General features: G+C 36.0%; 1 protein-coding gene across 1 annotated transcript in view; it reads left to right on the forward strand.

The window, feature by feature from the left end:
- The window catches only part of LOC146146893 (exportin-7-like), a 42,563-nt gene that overhangs the window by 11,884 nt on the left and 13,701 nt on the right, over nucleotides 1–16,978 (forward strand). Inside the window, exons 12-23 of the mRNA XM_083386486.1 lie at nucleotides 387–495; nucleotides 1,103–1,176; nucleotides 2,061–2,205; nucleotides 3,001–3,103; nucleotides 3,485–3,581; nucleotides 5,643–5,753; nucleotides 6,657–6,738; nucleotides 7,358–7,466; nucleotides 8,643–8,857; nucleotides 9,414–9,552; nucleotides 10,348–10,568; nucleotides 11,693–11,791. Coding sequence (XP_083242612.1) covers nucleotides 387–495; nucleotides 1,103–1,176; nucleotides 2,061–2,205; nucleotides 3,001–3,103; nucleotides 3,485–3,581; nucleotides 5,643–5,753; nucleotides 6,657–6,738; nucleotides 7,358–7,466; nucleotides 8,643–8,857; nucleotides 9,414–9,552; nucleotides 10,348–10,568; nucleotides 11,693–11,791 — 1,504 coding nt within the window. The remainder of the gene's footprint in view (nucleotides 1–386; nucleotides 496–1,102; nucleotides 1,177–2,060; nucleotides 2,206–3,000; nucleotides 3,104–3,484; nucleotides 3,582–5,642; nucleotides 5,754–6,656; nucleotides 6,739–7,357; nucleotides 7,467–8,642; nucleotides 8,858–9,413; nucleotides 9,553–10,347; nucleotides 10,569–11,692; nucleotides 11,792–16,978) is intronic.

Here is a 16,978-nt window from a genome sequence, read left to right on the forward strand (position 1 = left end):
ATTAATATTAAATATAAGCATACTTCACCCACGCTTACCCAACCACTTACCGGCACCCTAACCAAAACATTATGCGTTTCTTTAAAAATTGTTATCATGCTGCGGTAGAATTCCAGACCAGCGTCAGAAAAACTTTTGTGCATTCTTAAATTGGTACTTTTTAGCCAAATTTTAATACAATCCATCTAGGCTTTTTCCCGACATGCATTTTGCCAATTTTAAAATGTGTGTTTTTTTAATAACTCTGGTTTAGGTATCATATAATTGAAGAATCGCGAAAGTTATCGAAAACTTAAAAGGGGTCGCGAGAATAAAAAGGTTGGGAACCACTGGTCTTAACGGACTTGGCCGCAGTAACTTTAGTGTTTACTGTCTCTTAAATACAGACGCCTTCCATCGGGAAACGGCAACGCTACAATCGAACTTGCCTTCCTCTCATTTTTCGAGCAATTTCGGAAGATATACGTCGGCGACCAAGTGCAAAAGAACTCGAACGTAGGTTTTCTGGACAAAACAAAAAAGTTTAGCGACTTGTTCCAAACTATTAGCTTGAGAATGCATTGTGCGTTAAAAAAAGTAGTTTTACCGTTCGAGAACTTTACCGTAAAATATATTCCTTTTTTTTAATTTAACCGTCACTTTAAATGTATGAGAATTCGATATGAGAAATTTATGCCTGTTTTTACATGTTAGTCCGTTGTTAATTATTACAATTCATACCAAAAGTAAATTAGAATAATTACTAGTTTTAAAATTTTACCTAAAATGTTGAAGAATATTAATTAGGGGCGATACACAAAGCGAGTTAAAAGCACAGGATAGAAATCTTACTACTTTTACCGGGTTAAATTAAGTATATTACCGTGATTTATTTACCTGTTTAACATAAAGTTTAACCCGATTACTGGGGAAATTAAAATTAAGCATATAACAAACCAACGCTGTGTTTGTAACATACAGAAAACTGTTTTGATCAAATAAAATACCTCTAGGATAATTTATAATGATCGTGCTTTCCATGGCTAAAAAAACATACTTAATTTGTTTCGCTGATGTTGCTGCTTATAAGTGATTTACCGGAACGTCGCTTTTTTCCGAGCAGGTCTACAAGCGTCTGAGTGAAGTCCTTCAATTAACCGACGACTCCGCTGTTCTTAGTGTCTTCGTCGCAAAAATGTAAAGAACCTTGCTGCTTTTAGTTAATAAAATTAAATAAAACTATAATGTGAATTGTTTGTTTCATTTGGTAAATCGATTTACTAATCAATGACTTTTGTGCATTAAGCTGGTAAAATCTAATCATGTTTGTCATGTTTTGGCTCATTTAAAGCCGACGGTGAAAGTGTTTTCAAACTTTAATTTGTGATGACAAACGTTTTGGGCAAACATCTTTTCAAATTATTTAGATTTTCTGTAAGTTTATGGTTCGCGATTCTTTCTAATTTCCTTTTTCCCCTAGACTACTCGATTATACTATTTACCCAATCTGGTAGATAAAGATTTCTAAAAAAAATTCTATTGCTTTTGTAAATAAATGTCGAATAATGATAAAATTATTGGGTAATATTACCCAACTGCCAATAATTTAACAATAATCTATTAGACCAGGGATGTCCAACATTTTATTATAGTGGGCCGCATTGACACTTGAAATAATTTACTGGGCCGCAGAACCTATTACGTTTCAAGATTAAGTATTGCTCTTTAGAGTATAACGGACCTTTAGAGTTATATATATATTTTTTACCAATACTATACGATTAGTGCGCCCCTAAAAGCTGACTGGTACATTTAAATTAGGCTAATATTGAACATTTAAAATACTACTTGGGAGTCAAAATGACTAGCGGCCGCACCAAAATTTCAGACGGGCCGCAATGTGGCCCGCGGGCCGCACGTTGGACATCCCTGTATTAGACTAAGCGATAATCCACTTGGCCAAAACAAAGAAAAATTGCTTAGTCCACACTGCGGCGTTCGACGTTGTTAGACTTCCGTTTTTGTTGGTAACTCTACTGTTGTAAGCTTACTCGTTGTATTGCTTTATCGCACAACCCCAGAATCACAAACCTGAAGTACTGGAGCCACAGTGATGCGATAGTGGGCGGCACCCTCCATCTGTTGGGCGACCTCTCCATTGGATTCAGCTCTGTTAGGAAACTCGTCAAACTGGACGCAGTTCGATTTCTACTCGAAAACGACCCTGTAAATCTAACCTTTTTTTTATACATTTTTTGTTCAAACATTTTTGTTTCTGTATAATTTTTTTACAATCCGCTGCCAACGAATCCAGCTAACATTGTGTTTTTCTCTGGCTTTTCGCATTTAGGCCGACTTACGATAATAGCACATGTATCAGCAGTACGTCACTTAACTTCTAAAGATGACAAAGTAATATCAGTATGCCTTCTACTTTAATTTTTGTTTGAACATTTGAGGCTTGGGAAAAAAAAACAAATCTGCCATATTGTTCGTTTCGAACACACAACCTCGAAACGACACTCTGCTGACTGAGCAACGCAGGTACAGTGGGTAAACAAGTCGGCAAACTATCGTGGAACCTTTTTCTTGCGTTTTGCCTTGCGATACTGTATAGTCCTGGTCGACCTTTTGAGCCAGTCAAAGATGTAATAAAAGGCTAATCGAGAAGTTTAACGTCAATATTTGTTTGTGTGATTTGTTATTTCCGAAGTCAAAAGGCGACGCTGCTCTTTCACAAATATTTTACGCGTTTTTTTTTCATTGTGTAATTCACACCCGAGTCGGAGCAGAAACAAAGTCCCAGAAATATCGGATAGCATGTCTAGGGTCTCCCTTCCTTTTACACACTTCGAAACATATGCCGCAATGGCCAAAACAATAAAAACGACTCTTTCATACCTGCAAATATGACATTTTTTTTAAGTTTCATTTATCCTTTTGGCTTTTCCATACCGCAAGTGTGACGTTGTCATTTTGAGTAGTGACATTTCTCCTTTTTCAAACTCGCATTTTTTCCAGAGGTCTCACTTTCCCTTCCTGGGCGCGGACTCGAAGGTTACCGACCTGCGATGTCGCACAGTCTTCTACACGGCGCTCGGAAGACTGCTTATGGTCGATCTCGGTCAGTTGCATTTCCTCGCATGCACTTGCTTTACAAACTTGATTTGCGATTTTGTTTTCCATCCGTTTTAGCGAAGTCGAAAAAATGTCGCCACTTCTAGCGTTTCTTGTTTGCGTTACCGCTTTGCTTGGCATTCAGATTATGACACATGTATTTTAACATCATTTCAAGGCTTTTTTTAACTTATGGCAACCTTTTTATTTAAAATGTATGATGTTGAGTTAAAATTGAACTATTTATTAGTTTGAAGAATCCCCCCCCCAAAAAAATAACACTAACTTGCACCAAATATCGAAATAAGCACAATGTCTCTGCATTGCTCAGCGTAACTGTATTATTGTTTCAACTTTGCGATTGTTTTTGTTTTGTTACGTCACAAAGGCGAAGACGAGGACCGTTTCTTGAGATTCATGCAGCCGATGACGTCAACTTTCGAAGCGCTCAAACAAATGATACGAGGTGCCTCCAGTAACAACGGGTAAGTCAATTTAAGATTGTGAGTTGTGTCGACGGCAAATTGAAGATTTTTTTTATATAAACTATAAAAGCGTAGGGAAAGCTATTTGTGTTTGATGTTATTTTGGACTCCAACAACAAGACTGAAATTAGAGGCAAGTTAACATAATAATAGGAGCAAATAGGACTAATACCTATATAGATGGAATGGCGTCTAAATCGGAATAAGACCCAAACCTGTCGGAATAAGACTCAAATAGCCAGAATAAGGTTCATACAAGATTTTAACCAACCATAAACCCCGCCCCAAACTTCATCACTAACTCCCCTAAAAATTTCAACCCTAGCCCAAATTCTAACCCCATCCATTCCCTACCAAAAAAAAACAATCAGGATCCTTTACCAGGTCATTCTAATCGTAATGTGATGTTTTCAGGTAGGCCATTTCATAGAACACCTAAAAAACGCACCGCATATATAAATTGGTTATCCCGTCGCCATCTAGTACCATAGAGCAGTGTTTCTTAAAGTGGTGAATGGTTCACCCCAGGGTGAATAAAATTTTTGCAGGGGTGAACCAACCAAAAGGGGTGCATACGGGTTAACGAAAGTTCAGGAGCATCCTATAGTCACTAGTAAACAACTTTCTGAAGTAAATCGACTAAAACCTGTTGTTTTTTGGTGTTTTTTGGTTATTGTAATAGTTAAGTTGGTTTGCACTAAGTGTATGAGTTAGGCAGGCCTACCATATGTCTCCTTTTAGAAGGATTTGTTCCCTTTTCTTAAGAAAACTGAATGGTCCTCCGAGGACGCTCAAAAATACCCAAATGTCCTGTTTTTTCGCATTTCGAGTTAGTTGCTTATACTTTTAACAAGACTTTTAGACGAAAGGTTATATTTATTTCCAAAAATACTTAAGCCATGAAAGATGCTGAACTGCTGGTTTAAAAAGGGTTTCTAGGGGGGCTCCAAGCAATTCGTAGGGGGGAGGCGAGCTCTAAGTTAATATTTAAATTTTTTGCTATGATTCTAATGGTATCGTTTTCGTTTTGGTTGTACACCACTCCTACAGCGCTGTACAAACTCTGTTTTTGCCAACTTCAACATTAAAACTGCCAAAACAAATTTGCGAATTTACTGTTATCTAATTTTGTTTACTTTGTTGAGCACAAAGTCTCTTTGAGTGCCATTCCATGTTTTCATATCATCGAAGGTATAACAGCCCTATTTAATTATAATTTTTTTTTTACTTATATAGATAAACGATAAAAGTCATCCACCGTTCGAACTATTTTTTATCCATGTTTTATTTAATTGGATAACAGGCTATCAACAGGGGGACGAAATGTTTTGCGAAAAGCCTCCTGATTTTACAGTTTAGCGCCAAATCCAATTTTTTTCGCGCTTCGCGCGACCGACAACAAACTACACTATTTTTTTAAAGTTGTCTCAGTGATATTTAATTAAAAATTCTTTATTTCGTAGGGGTGCAAGTTATAGGAAAATTACAAAGGGTGCCGCTGCTAGTTGTGGATATGGAACGTATTTCTCAAACGTAACAATTCTATTTTCGTTTTACTGGCAGGCAAAAAAATATCCTCTTTTTGGGTGCTAAAAATATGGTAGCCCTAGTATAAGTACAACAATTTGGTAACTTTGTTTTGTGCTTTTTTAGCTTTATATTGCTGGACTCGAGAAATTGTACATTTACAATGGTAAAACTTAGCTTGAGTTGATTTTAACAAAAATCGAAACAACCTAAGTCATTTTGTGCTGTTATATATAGACGAGATTATTTTATCATATCATGAGACAAGGGTGAATGAAATCTAGAGATAGATGCTAGCGGTGTACGAAACTAAAAAAGTTTAAGAAGCACTGTCATAGAGTATCGATACCCCTTGTAATCGGGTATCCAAATTTTTTCCCATGGTACTTATGATTGAGACCTCTGACCGCTTAAAATTGCTTTTATATTTCTGCGGCCACGCCGTTATCCTGAACAGTGTTCCACCATTGCGCCTATTAAGGTTTTTTCTTTTCGTTTTCCCTTTCCTTTTACTATCCTATTTTTAATTGGCAGCGTTCTTAACCAAACAGCGATCCGAACGCTGATCGGCGTGGCGCGTGACGTCAGAGGTCTGACGTACGCCTTCAACAGCAAGAACCAGTACAACATGCTCTTCCAACTTGTGTATCCTTCGCAATTCGTCTTATATAATGTCGTATGTCCTTCTATGCTAAACATTTTCAGATTCAAAAGCGAAACATTAGGTTAGACCAGTGGTTCTCAACCAGGGTGCTAGTGCTAGTGTTAAGGGTGCCGATAGGTATTTGGGAATTTTTTTAGAGTCTGATTTTTGCTCAGTTGGTGAACTTCTTGATACATCTATTTGTGCACGATTAGAGACCATTGTATCACGTGACATTTACCTACATGTTTTAAAGTTTCATTTTATAGTGACATTTCAGTAAAATTCCGGAGTGCCGAAAATCTATTTATTATTTTTAAGGGGTGCCGTAAGCCATAAAAGGTTGAGAATCACTTGAAGGCATTTCGCTTTACCAAGCAACGCTGATATGGTACGAGTGTTATTCTTGATCCTGGTGGATATACAGGGAATCAAATATATTTAATATATACCAGTCAACTTCGTAAAACACTCTAGAATATATTTTTATTTAGGACTTTGAAATTACTTAAGTGCTTATTAGGTTTGAATATAGTTGTTCTTCGTAGAAGTTTAAAGCTTGTAGTATTTGGAAAGTAATGACTGGAAGCTGTAGTTAGACGTAAAAGAAGTCAATTCTAAAGTAGGTATCATTTTGTACATGTTTCAAATAGTTTTTTTTTCATTTCTAATTGTGTAAGATGAATTAAAAACAATTCGAAACGCTACGAAATGTAACCTGCAATGTTATATACTTTCGTTCAATTCAGGTCATGGTATGATAAGTTTGGATTATCGATGCTTGTCAAGAACGAAGAAGCACCCGGCAAATGAAGTTTGGATGATGTAACAAGCATAATATTAACCTTATACTAAATAGTTTGTAAAGAAAACTTGTTTTTTTCCTTTACCATTTTCCTGCACAGCTATCCAACTTTTATCGACATAGTACAAACTGCGATGGAGATTTGGTACCATGACCCTGCACTTACAACGCCCTTGCTTAAAGTGAGTATACTGGTGCTAGTCGTTACTACGACTATCTAATTTTTTATACATTACGTTAACGCTAATTTGTACTTCGGACTGCCGCGACCTGAACTGATAAGATATAGAAAAATACAAAAATAATTAGCTTGTTTTTGGAAGGCGTTGATTCTCAATAAACTAATAAAAAAAAGGAAATGTAAGAGTAACAAGCTTAAAAAGAAAATATTTAAAGCACTTTTGCGTCATCTTTTGTTGCTGTTTTCAAGCAAAAAATGTTAGTGTTATACTTGTTTCATGTTACATTACATGTCAATATACACCGACTCCAGTGCCTTTATAAAAACCTAAATAAGAAAACGCTTCCAACCATACGGTAATAACCAAAAAATTAGTATGATGTCAGTTTGCCCCAGTAGCGAAAGCCGCCTTGTGTGTAACCAAATACTTTTTTTATCCTATTATATTTTTTACGTAGGAAAAAAAGTAAAACCAATTTATTTACTGCTAAGTCAGCCTTAAGATACCTAGGCTTGTTTTAAAAAATACGGTCAGCATTAGATTTCAACCGCTTGTATAAGGTGTTAGTATTTCTCCAGTGACCAACTCAAAACGTTCGCATTTTCCCTCTCTTTTGCAGATGTTTGGTGAGCTGGTATTGAACAGAGGCCAGCGAATGAACTTCGACGTCTCCTCACCAAACGGCATTCTGCTCTTCAAGGAAGCGAGCAAACTTATGTGCGCCTATGGTGGGTTCGCTTTACGTGACACATATGGAATATTTCAAACAACATTGCGTTTTTCATACAGTTTAGTTCAAAAAAATTTAAAACGGCGAACGTTTAAACTTTACTTGCGCGCCATTGTTTTGTTAAGGCAGGGGTTCTTAAACTGGGGTCCATGGACCCCTTGGGGTTCCGCGAACTAGTTTTAAGGGGTCCGTGAAGGCCTACTTAAAATATTAATGTATATTTAAGAAGTAATTTTTTTTTTAAAGAAAACCGTTTGATTAAAAATAAAAAATAAAACGGTTTTGCACTGAATCCTATTTAGACTCCATTTCACCTTCACATGTTTGAACCAAAATCAGCAGATTTATAAAGTCTCTTTGTACTGTGACGTCAATTTATGATGTCATTTTGGATTTATTTTGCCGACCGTGGTCCACGCTAGGTTAAAAAAAAATTTAGGGGTAAAAAAAGTTTAAAAACCCCTGTGTTAGGGCCTTTCTTTAAAAGATATGATACAATGTGTATTGTGTATTTGGACATAACTTATTTGGTTGAAAAAAGAGGTACTTTAGCAGGGTTCACACGAAGTCTTCAAATCTTTAAAAGTCATTGATTGTCTTTAAATTGATTTGCATATGGAAAAATCTTTGGAAAAACCTATGTTTTGTTTCCAAAACGTGCCGTCAAAATATTTTTTTTCAATTGTCTTGACCATGGCATTTAACAGTTTGGTTTTCGAATTATTTAAAAAAACAACGTCGGTTGCGATAAATGCAAAATTTAATCTTTCGCGTCCTTTTTTTGGCATTGGAATTTTATTTGTCAGACCTTACATTAACGTCAAATTAAATTTTCCATTTTTTGTTCATATTTTCATTATATTTTTTCCTTTATTCTAGGTTAACTTTGACAAACTCTTTATGAAAAAAATTGGTGACCCCTGCTATATTAGAACTAATCGCGCTTTAAGAGTATTTTTTAGAGTTGGTGGCATTTTGGTGCTAATTAATTTAAAAGTTAGTGTTAGGTCCAAGCAATTCCGTGCGTTTTAAAAGCAACCCTTAATAATTATATCTGATAATGACTGTATCAATACGCTACAGAAAAAACTTTAACATACAGCTTAAGCTTATTGTATCTTAATATTAACAAGACTGACAAGATATACATTAAAAATTAAAAAAAACGCCTTAGGTTCTCGCACCCTTTCGATGTCCCCGCCACAAGAAGACCAGCTTTACTCTCACCGACTCAAGGGAATCTCGCTCTGCTTTGCGCTGCTCAAGAACGCGCTGTCCGGAGGTTACGTCAACTTCGGCGTATTCCGTCTCTACAACGACCCGACACTCGATGACGCTCTCAATGTCTTCGTCGAGCTCGTCACGTCAATGCAGACCAATCACCTGCTGGTACGTCATCAAGATCGATTTTGAAAAATCTTAATTTAAAAAAAATTAACCAATAACCTTGGATAATAATGGTTCGAGGTTGTAGTAAGACGTTATAAGAATATCAAAGCCCATACAGAAGTTGTAGAATTTCGAAAAATCAATAAAGAGTTATTTGAAATGTTCGAAATAATACCTAATTACTATACCTAATTGCAAAAACCTTTAATTACCTAAGTTTTAACGATTTTGCACAGAAACTAACTCGCCCGGCTGTAAACCTTAAAAATACTTAAGAAAACGTGTTTTGTTGGTAGTGGAAATTTTACGTTGCATAAAAACAAATTCACAAAAACAGTTTAGGTTTCTAATAATTTCGCTCAAAAAAATCTAGTTGTGAGACATCATTTTCAATTATCTCACTGATTTGTAATTCAATCAATAAAAAATCATATTTTGGTATATGTCAAAATTGCTATTTATTTAACGTACACTGTTCGGTAGGATATAAAGATCTCTATTAAATTTACAGTATAGAATAACATAAGGGGAAATGTTAAGAACCACTCTTTTACAGGAATACACGAAGCTTAGTAGCAGCTACCACTCATTACTGGAGCTGGTTTGTCAGGACCACATGAGATTTGTGTGTGGTTTACCACCGTCGGTCATCTACCATCTGGTCGGCACAATAACTGCGGGGCTAACTGCACTCGGTAAGGAAGAAATAATTTCGAATTATATGGGCAGAAAATTTATTTAAGAAGTTTATGAATCTGTACCCATAGGGGCCTTCGATTGTGTGACAAAAACCTAAAATATTGTGTCATTGTTTTAGCTCTATGAAGCTATCGACTTCCATCTAGTTAATTAATATGAGTAATGTATTCGGATTTCTCTTACTGTTCTCGCAATTTTTTTGAGCAATCTTGCTGATAACCAATTTAAACAAATCTACCTATGTGAACTACATCGTTTGGCGACCCAAACCAAGTTAAGCGGCGGCCCAGTTTGGGGTGGCAGCCCGCAGGTTGAGAAACACTAATTTGTAAAATATTAAAAAAATGGGAGATCGCCTTGTCGTGCCAAGTTGTAAAAGGCAGATCGGATCCGTAGGTTCCCCATGCCATACGAAATTTCAACCCGTACGCCTTTTCTTACTAAAAACTAAGTGGATCCGATGGGATACTGAAGTCTTTATCAAGTGGATTCATACATTATTCAAATAGAATACAAAACATTGTCATTGAAACAGAAACAGCATCGGTGTAAGTTAAACATTATCGCCAAACACTTACAAGTAACTCACAATATTATTTCCTACGGCGACAAGGTAGTGACACCAACTGCCGTAAGGACAACTAGAATATCAAGACACCATGTGCTCAGTGACCTTTGCCCGTTTGACCGCAAGTAATAGAATGCTCACACATTTAAATAGGTCATAAAGCACTTACATGAAAATGCGCTTTAGCAATCTCACTGTTAAGCTCAACACTTACCCTCCTCAGACACAGCTGTATGCACCTGCTGTTGCACGGCCCTCGACCATGTGGCCACCTACCTCTACCGCATCGGTTCCCGTTCGCCCTCCCTCACCAACGGTGACGTAGGCGGTGTGACGTCATCGTCGTCGTCATCATCGGACAAGCTACGTCACGGCCAGGTCGACCGGCAGCGCGAACGTCACTTCTTGCGCGCGATGATGGAGCGACCCGACATTCTGCAATCGGTGAGGCGTGACGATATTGTCCATTATTTAATTATTAAAATCAGGAAAAAGAAAATTAAAAAATTACAGTTAGTAATGACACGTTTATCGCGATGTTTTCTAATAGGTTATAGTTTGCTTTTGCGTTTAACAATATGCCCGATACGAGTGGCGAGTAGTGTCACCTGATTGCATAAGTACATCCGTTCGATCAAATGTTGAATATTACATAAGTAAAATCAAACAAATAGAATAAGAAAATCGAGGCATGTTTATGATATAAAAAAATAATATGTAAGGATTCATCTGGCACATATTGTTAAGCACACACGTTTCGATTAGCTATTCGGGTAATCCTTTTCAAGACAAAAAATTTCAAGTGGACAGTAAGGTCTACGCTTAATCTTAAATAATTTTGCTGTCGAATCGTTGGCACTTACTAAAAAATGCTATGTCAGAAAAATCGTTTATAATAAGAACAATGACCCCTGAAATAAAACGTGTATCAAACCGAATTAATTCATATTTTCAGCTTTTATTAGAAAAAATAATGAGCTACTAGGCTGCAACTACGGCAGTTTTGTCAGTGCTGTCTACTTGTGATTTCGGAAATACCTTTTCCTACAATTCCAATGACTCCTTTCTCGTACGGATCGGCTCAGTTAATTAACAGCCTTAATTCAAAATCAGCTGTTAAACATAACATCTCAGTCAATAGGCGTGGCAAAAGTCTGTTACACCTTACAAGATAAGTGTAATTGTTGCAAAACAATTCTTTATCATATTCATAACAACGTGACAGTGAAACAAGTAAAACACTTTATGAATGAAGATTGTTTTACATTTGAAGCTTTCCATTCAAGTTCAACTGCATTAGTGTAGCGGTGTAGCCTATGGTTATGGGTTACATCACACTTCAAACAGGAAACTAAAAGAGCAAAAGTCCCAACATGGTGCACACTTATAGCCTTATTTAGGGGAAAAAAGCTAGAAGAAGGTGAAGGGGCACACAAAATGGAAAATACCCCTGATTTATCACATATACCAGCCACTTTTGAGCATCCGTTCCAGAATGCAATTTCTTAAATTTCAACTCCCATACGAAATTATCGTACACCTTTTATCGAAATCCATTTTTTGCACAGGCCCTTTCCACGGTTCTGCACACCATTATGTTCGAGGACTGTCGCAACCAGTGGAGCATGTCGCGTCCTCTTCTCGGCCTTATTCTGCTCAACGAAGAGGTAGACCTACGGTTTTTTACTTGCCCACGTTTTAGGATAAAGTTTTACGTAACTGGGTAACTAGGGATGCCCGATAATATCGGATCGGAACCGATACCCGATGCCAACTTGTAATCGGTATCTTCCGATACTCGGGTGGTGTCGGTGCCGATTTGAAAACAAAATAATATGAGTTATTTTGCTATGACTAGTTTTTGAACGTAATTTATCAAAGTATAGTAGGCTAACAATTGGCGGTATTTTACCTCCTTAACGCTAAATCAATTTTTGCAGTAATAAACTGGAAAAAAAAACTTTTATTTTTTTTTGCACACTTAAGCTTTGCAATGACTGCACACGAAAAATAGAAAAGAACCGATTTTTAGTAACTACATTACTTTCGCAATGCAAACACACTTATGAAAATTCGCCCTCCTAAAACCTATTTAACAAATTCGCAAATAATTCCTAGTATTGGCTCGAGCTCGAATATGATATTTTTGGCAAGATAATAATTACGGCTTGTAGCAACATAAGTACGCTAAGATGACGTCGTTTGGTATCGTTTCGGATCGCGATACTTTTTGTCCAAAATATCGTGTGTCGGTATCGGAACAAGATTTCAGGTATTGTACTCCCCTATGCGTAACATTATGATTTAAGTTATAAGAAATTTGGTCACGGAAATTGCCACATGATTTCGTATTTCTTTCGCTCGTGTAAAGTCCCTCTATAGGAATCTCTTGTCAAAAGGTTTTATATCTAGCATTGAAATCTGTTGTGTTGTTGTCAGTTAGCTTTTAATTCAAGTAACTTTACTGGTTTCCTGAACATTTCCTAGAGAAGTGATGTCCGACGCATTGCGGTACGCCTAATGTTTTAAGTGCAGCCTAGTAACCATTTTCAATTCAATTAAAATACTTTTTTTACAATATCTTCCAACGTATAGAAAGCGCATATTACCCTGCAGCGAACTAGCATTGAAAAGTATTTAACGTCAGTTAATAGTTTTTCATGAGACTCTTCTCAAGTATATATGCCGCTTCTAAACAGCCACATTTCAATGTGCACCATGTTAAGCGTGAGATCTACATTATAGTTTCTACAATACTAAATAACATTCTAATTTTAGCCTTGCCTTGCTTGCACAATCTTTTTTTTTCTTTTTTCTTTTTTTGAACTTATTCGGTTGGCCTTCCTGAAGGTATTCATTTATGAGCGAAAAATTTTGTGAAAAAAGTTTTTCTGATAAATCAGCGCTTAAAGAACATGAAAAAATACACACTGGAGAAAAACAGTTTGCTTGCGAATATTGTGAAAAGGTTTTTCGTAGAAATGAACATGTTATGTCGCATGAAAGAATCCACACAAGATAAATGTATTCTCTTGCAAATATTGTTAAAAGAGTTTTAGTAGAAGTGATTGTGGCTGTGATAAATCGAAGTATGTATTGTACGTGTTGGTATACAACACATTTTGCCAAGATTCCAACTTGCATTATTGCACAAAACCTATTGTATCACAATAAACGCAAAGTTATAATATTCATTACAATAAAAACTTTGGGGAAAAATGTTTGCGCTGACTCCAGTTTTGACAAATCAATCCGTTACCAATGTAACTTTGTCCTGACCTCAATTAAAGTCAGCAGCTAAGTTTGTGTTTCTGTATTTTATTGTACTTTTGTCCTTGAAAATTATGTCACCAACAAATATTTTTGGTTTCAAGCTAGTTTTGTTGTCACTGGCCACTTTCTCTGACACCAAAACTGCCGTATTAACAATTAAAATCTCACCCAAAACAAGGTAAAGCTAAGTTTAGCTATTATAAATTTGTGTGAAGTTAAGTTTTTGCTTCCGGGTTGCTTTTTAGGAGATTTCCTTGTATGCCGCTGGGTAAACTTCTGCTTTGAGTTTTATTTTTAACTTGGGTTCAAATCGTCAGAACATGACGTTATAAATTACATTTGGCGTCAATTAGGAGGTTCTAGCATATTTACGTAGCATTTAAGAAAAATACCACCACACTACACCGGCCTATATTTTATAAATATTAAAAAAGGTTACATTTAGCACGGATCTGTAATGTAGCGTGCTAATGAATTGCAAAGCCAAAACGGTTGAGTGAATCGACATCATCTTGATTTGAGTTTGATTTGAGATTTGAGCTTGTATCATCTTCAGTTAATGTGACTGAGAAGTAATTCAAGCATCACTTATCAAAGGCGAGCTACTCGACCTTTTTGGCTTTGTAATTCATTAGCAAGTTTAAAAAAAGAAAATAAAACAAAAATAATATATCAAATTAACTATTTCAAATTGAAATCGCACGAAATTTTTACAGGTCACTAAGAAAATTAAAAAATACTTTAATATATAAAGAAAAAACAAACGTATTCAAGCCTGTTAGGTGATAAAGAAAAAAATGCCTTTGTTAGTTTAACCAAATCTTCGTATTCATTGTCTTTATATAAGGTTTTACAAGTCTAGGCGTTATAGTACTGCTATCGTGCTAAAGAGTGTGTTTGTTTTTCGCACCCACTTCTAGTTCAAAACACGTAAAGCAAAAAAGGTTCTTGGAGGTTTTTCTTTTTACAACTCTGCTCGCTGTTAATTAAATTCAGTATCAAGAAATTAAAGAGCAATTGATTCGATAAATGAGATCTAAGCTAGACTGGAATTGTGTTGTACTAGTATTTCAGTGATACCTGTTATTTTAACTAATAGGAATCCACGATAAATGCGGGCTAGATCGTATTTTTTTACCAGGATTTTCGCATTGAAGATATCCACAAATACAATAACCTACATTACGCCTATTTTTAGATGGCGTCAGAAAAAATTAAAGATAGCTAGTAGAATTTTCTTGTTTCATTCTTTAGTCAGTTAGACTGAAGCACTCCGGAAAAAATCGTTAAATTTTTACTTAAGTATAAATGCTACTATAGGTTATCGTCGATTTAAACTGGATGCCCATATTTGTTGCAACTAGTTAGCGTCGTTGGAAAAGTGTGGTCAAGGTCTACTTAGGGTTTCTCAACCGTGGCCCTCGGCCCCCTTGGGGGCCACGGGGCGGTCATTGGGGGGCCACTGGCATAACTCTGTATGTATAGGTATTACAAAACCAAAGCACCACTTCGTTCGTAATTTGCAAGTTTACTTAAATGTGTTATTTTAATTATGATTGTAAAACTTTCTTGTAACGTTCGTAACAAATTTTTCTGACACGTTCTTTGACGCGTCTGTAGGCATGTTTAAAGTATAATATTGGATTCCTTCTATCACGAAAAGTTACGCTTATTCGAACGTTCGTCATTGGCAAGTTTGGATAAAGGCCGATCACTATGGCTAAACATTTACTTTGCAGCTTTATATGAAGTAGTGCGGAGCCAGCTTTTTTTCATGCGGCCTGTTACTTTCTGATAACCTTCGCCTAATCATAAAGTGTGCGTCGAATGCTGTTGGACAAGCAACTAATGTGTAGCCCAGTGATCGGCAAACTGTGGGCCACAGAGTCATATTTGATGGGTCCAGAGTTACTTTTGAATTGCTTAGTGTTATTATGTTGTTGTGGGCCGTGCGGTAGCCCTACATTTGTTGCAACGTATTTCAAAAGTTGGTGTGTCTAAGAATTTTTATATTGTCTCAGTGTGGTTTAGGCCCGCGTGCCAAATGTGTCTCTGAGAGTGCCGGTCAAGCTATATTTTTTTCCAAGTTCTATGTGAACGCAAATTTTTTTTTTTTTTTTTTTTTTTTTTTTTACCTGTTTTCTTTGTTTTATGTTATCATTATGGCTTGCCGATGTTTTCGATATCAAGGCGCTTGTAAGTCGTGAGACTTATAACTGTACATTTCAATTTCTGTTAATTTATACTATAAATGATTTTTTCAAATCCTTTCATCTGCCATATGCGTCACGTATCCACTGTTTTCGTCGTGGTTTTATGTAGTGGGATTCTGCAAAGCGTATTTTAGGCCACGACAAAAATAATGTGCCGAACACTGGTGTAGAAAATTCGCAATTTTCTTGAAGGGCATTAATTTGCAAAAGTAACTCGTGAAATGCAAGTATGGTGCAGGGTTACTCAAAGTCAGTTTTAGACCATTATTTAGCGAGGTTATGCACAGCGTATTTCTCGTAATAGTAACGCATTTATAAAACGAAAATTAAGAAATCATCTCGACGACAGTGACATTATTTTTTTTAATATTAAAAATTTGTTTATTTTGTCGTTTGGATACTAGAGTGGGATTTTGCATGTTGACTAACTTACAGTGTACAGTGTACACGCTATCGTTAACAGTCCTTACGATTTCCGAATGTTAGTGATCGTTAGTTGTTCGTTTTCGATAGAGTTTTCGTTTGCTCAAGGCAGTCCGTGCTGAATGAAGGCTAGTACAAAGTCGTTTCTGATATAGCTTGCGGCTAGCTTGTCTTTTCCCAACATAGCGTAACTAGTGACCGACTGACATTGGTTCTTATACAGTTTCGCTTTTATGTTTAGAAGGGTTGCTGAGCCATCCCACGTGAAGTTTTTAACACGTAAGGCCAAGGTCTATCTGCTCTTTGTTTTATGTTTTTTAATGTTCATAGCAGTGGAGCTCATAATGCTTCAAGTGCTACTTCGATGTTTGTACATAAATGAAAAACTAGAATAATCTGTCATGATTTTTATAAGCTGGTTTGACAATGTGTGTATCATTTATATAGTGTATCATCTATAAATCAGCATTTATATAACAGTTAATGACATTTGTTATGTTAGGATTACAAATTAAATTAAGATGACTTGTCTGTGATATCACGCAACATTAAATACAATTTAAGGTAAAAGTATTATAAGTCTAATATGTGCAGTTGGCCACCGTCAGGCTCTACTTAAAACTGCAAAACGTTTTTTTACATAGACGTGACCTTTTTTTTCATATTTAAAGGTATAGTTCGGAAGCAAATTAGAAGTTACCTTTATTTAAAAAATTAAACAGTTGTGAGATACCAATTTTATGGGTAATAAGTTTACCAAATTAAAATTATGTGATTTTAACTGAATGATAGTGGCCTGCATACCAATTTAACCGTAAAAGAAAAATATTTTTTAATAAAGTTGTGTTGCTTTTTTGTCTCTGCATTTTGTTTTATTGGTTCATGTTTTGTAATCATCTATCAATGTGTTTAATTTGTTATTTTAAATACTGGTTGTGCTATTTA

The sequence above is a fragment of the Ascidiella aspersa genome, chromosome 4 (assembly GCF_963924565.1).
Source record: "Ascidiella aspersa chromosome 4, kaAscAspe10.2, whole genome shotgun sequence".
Taxonomy (NCBI): domain Eukaryota; kingdom Metazoa; phylum Chordata; class Ascidiacea; order Phlebobranchia; family Ascidiidae; genus Ascidiella; species Ascidiella aspersa.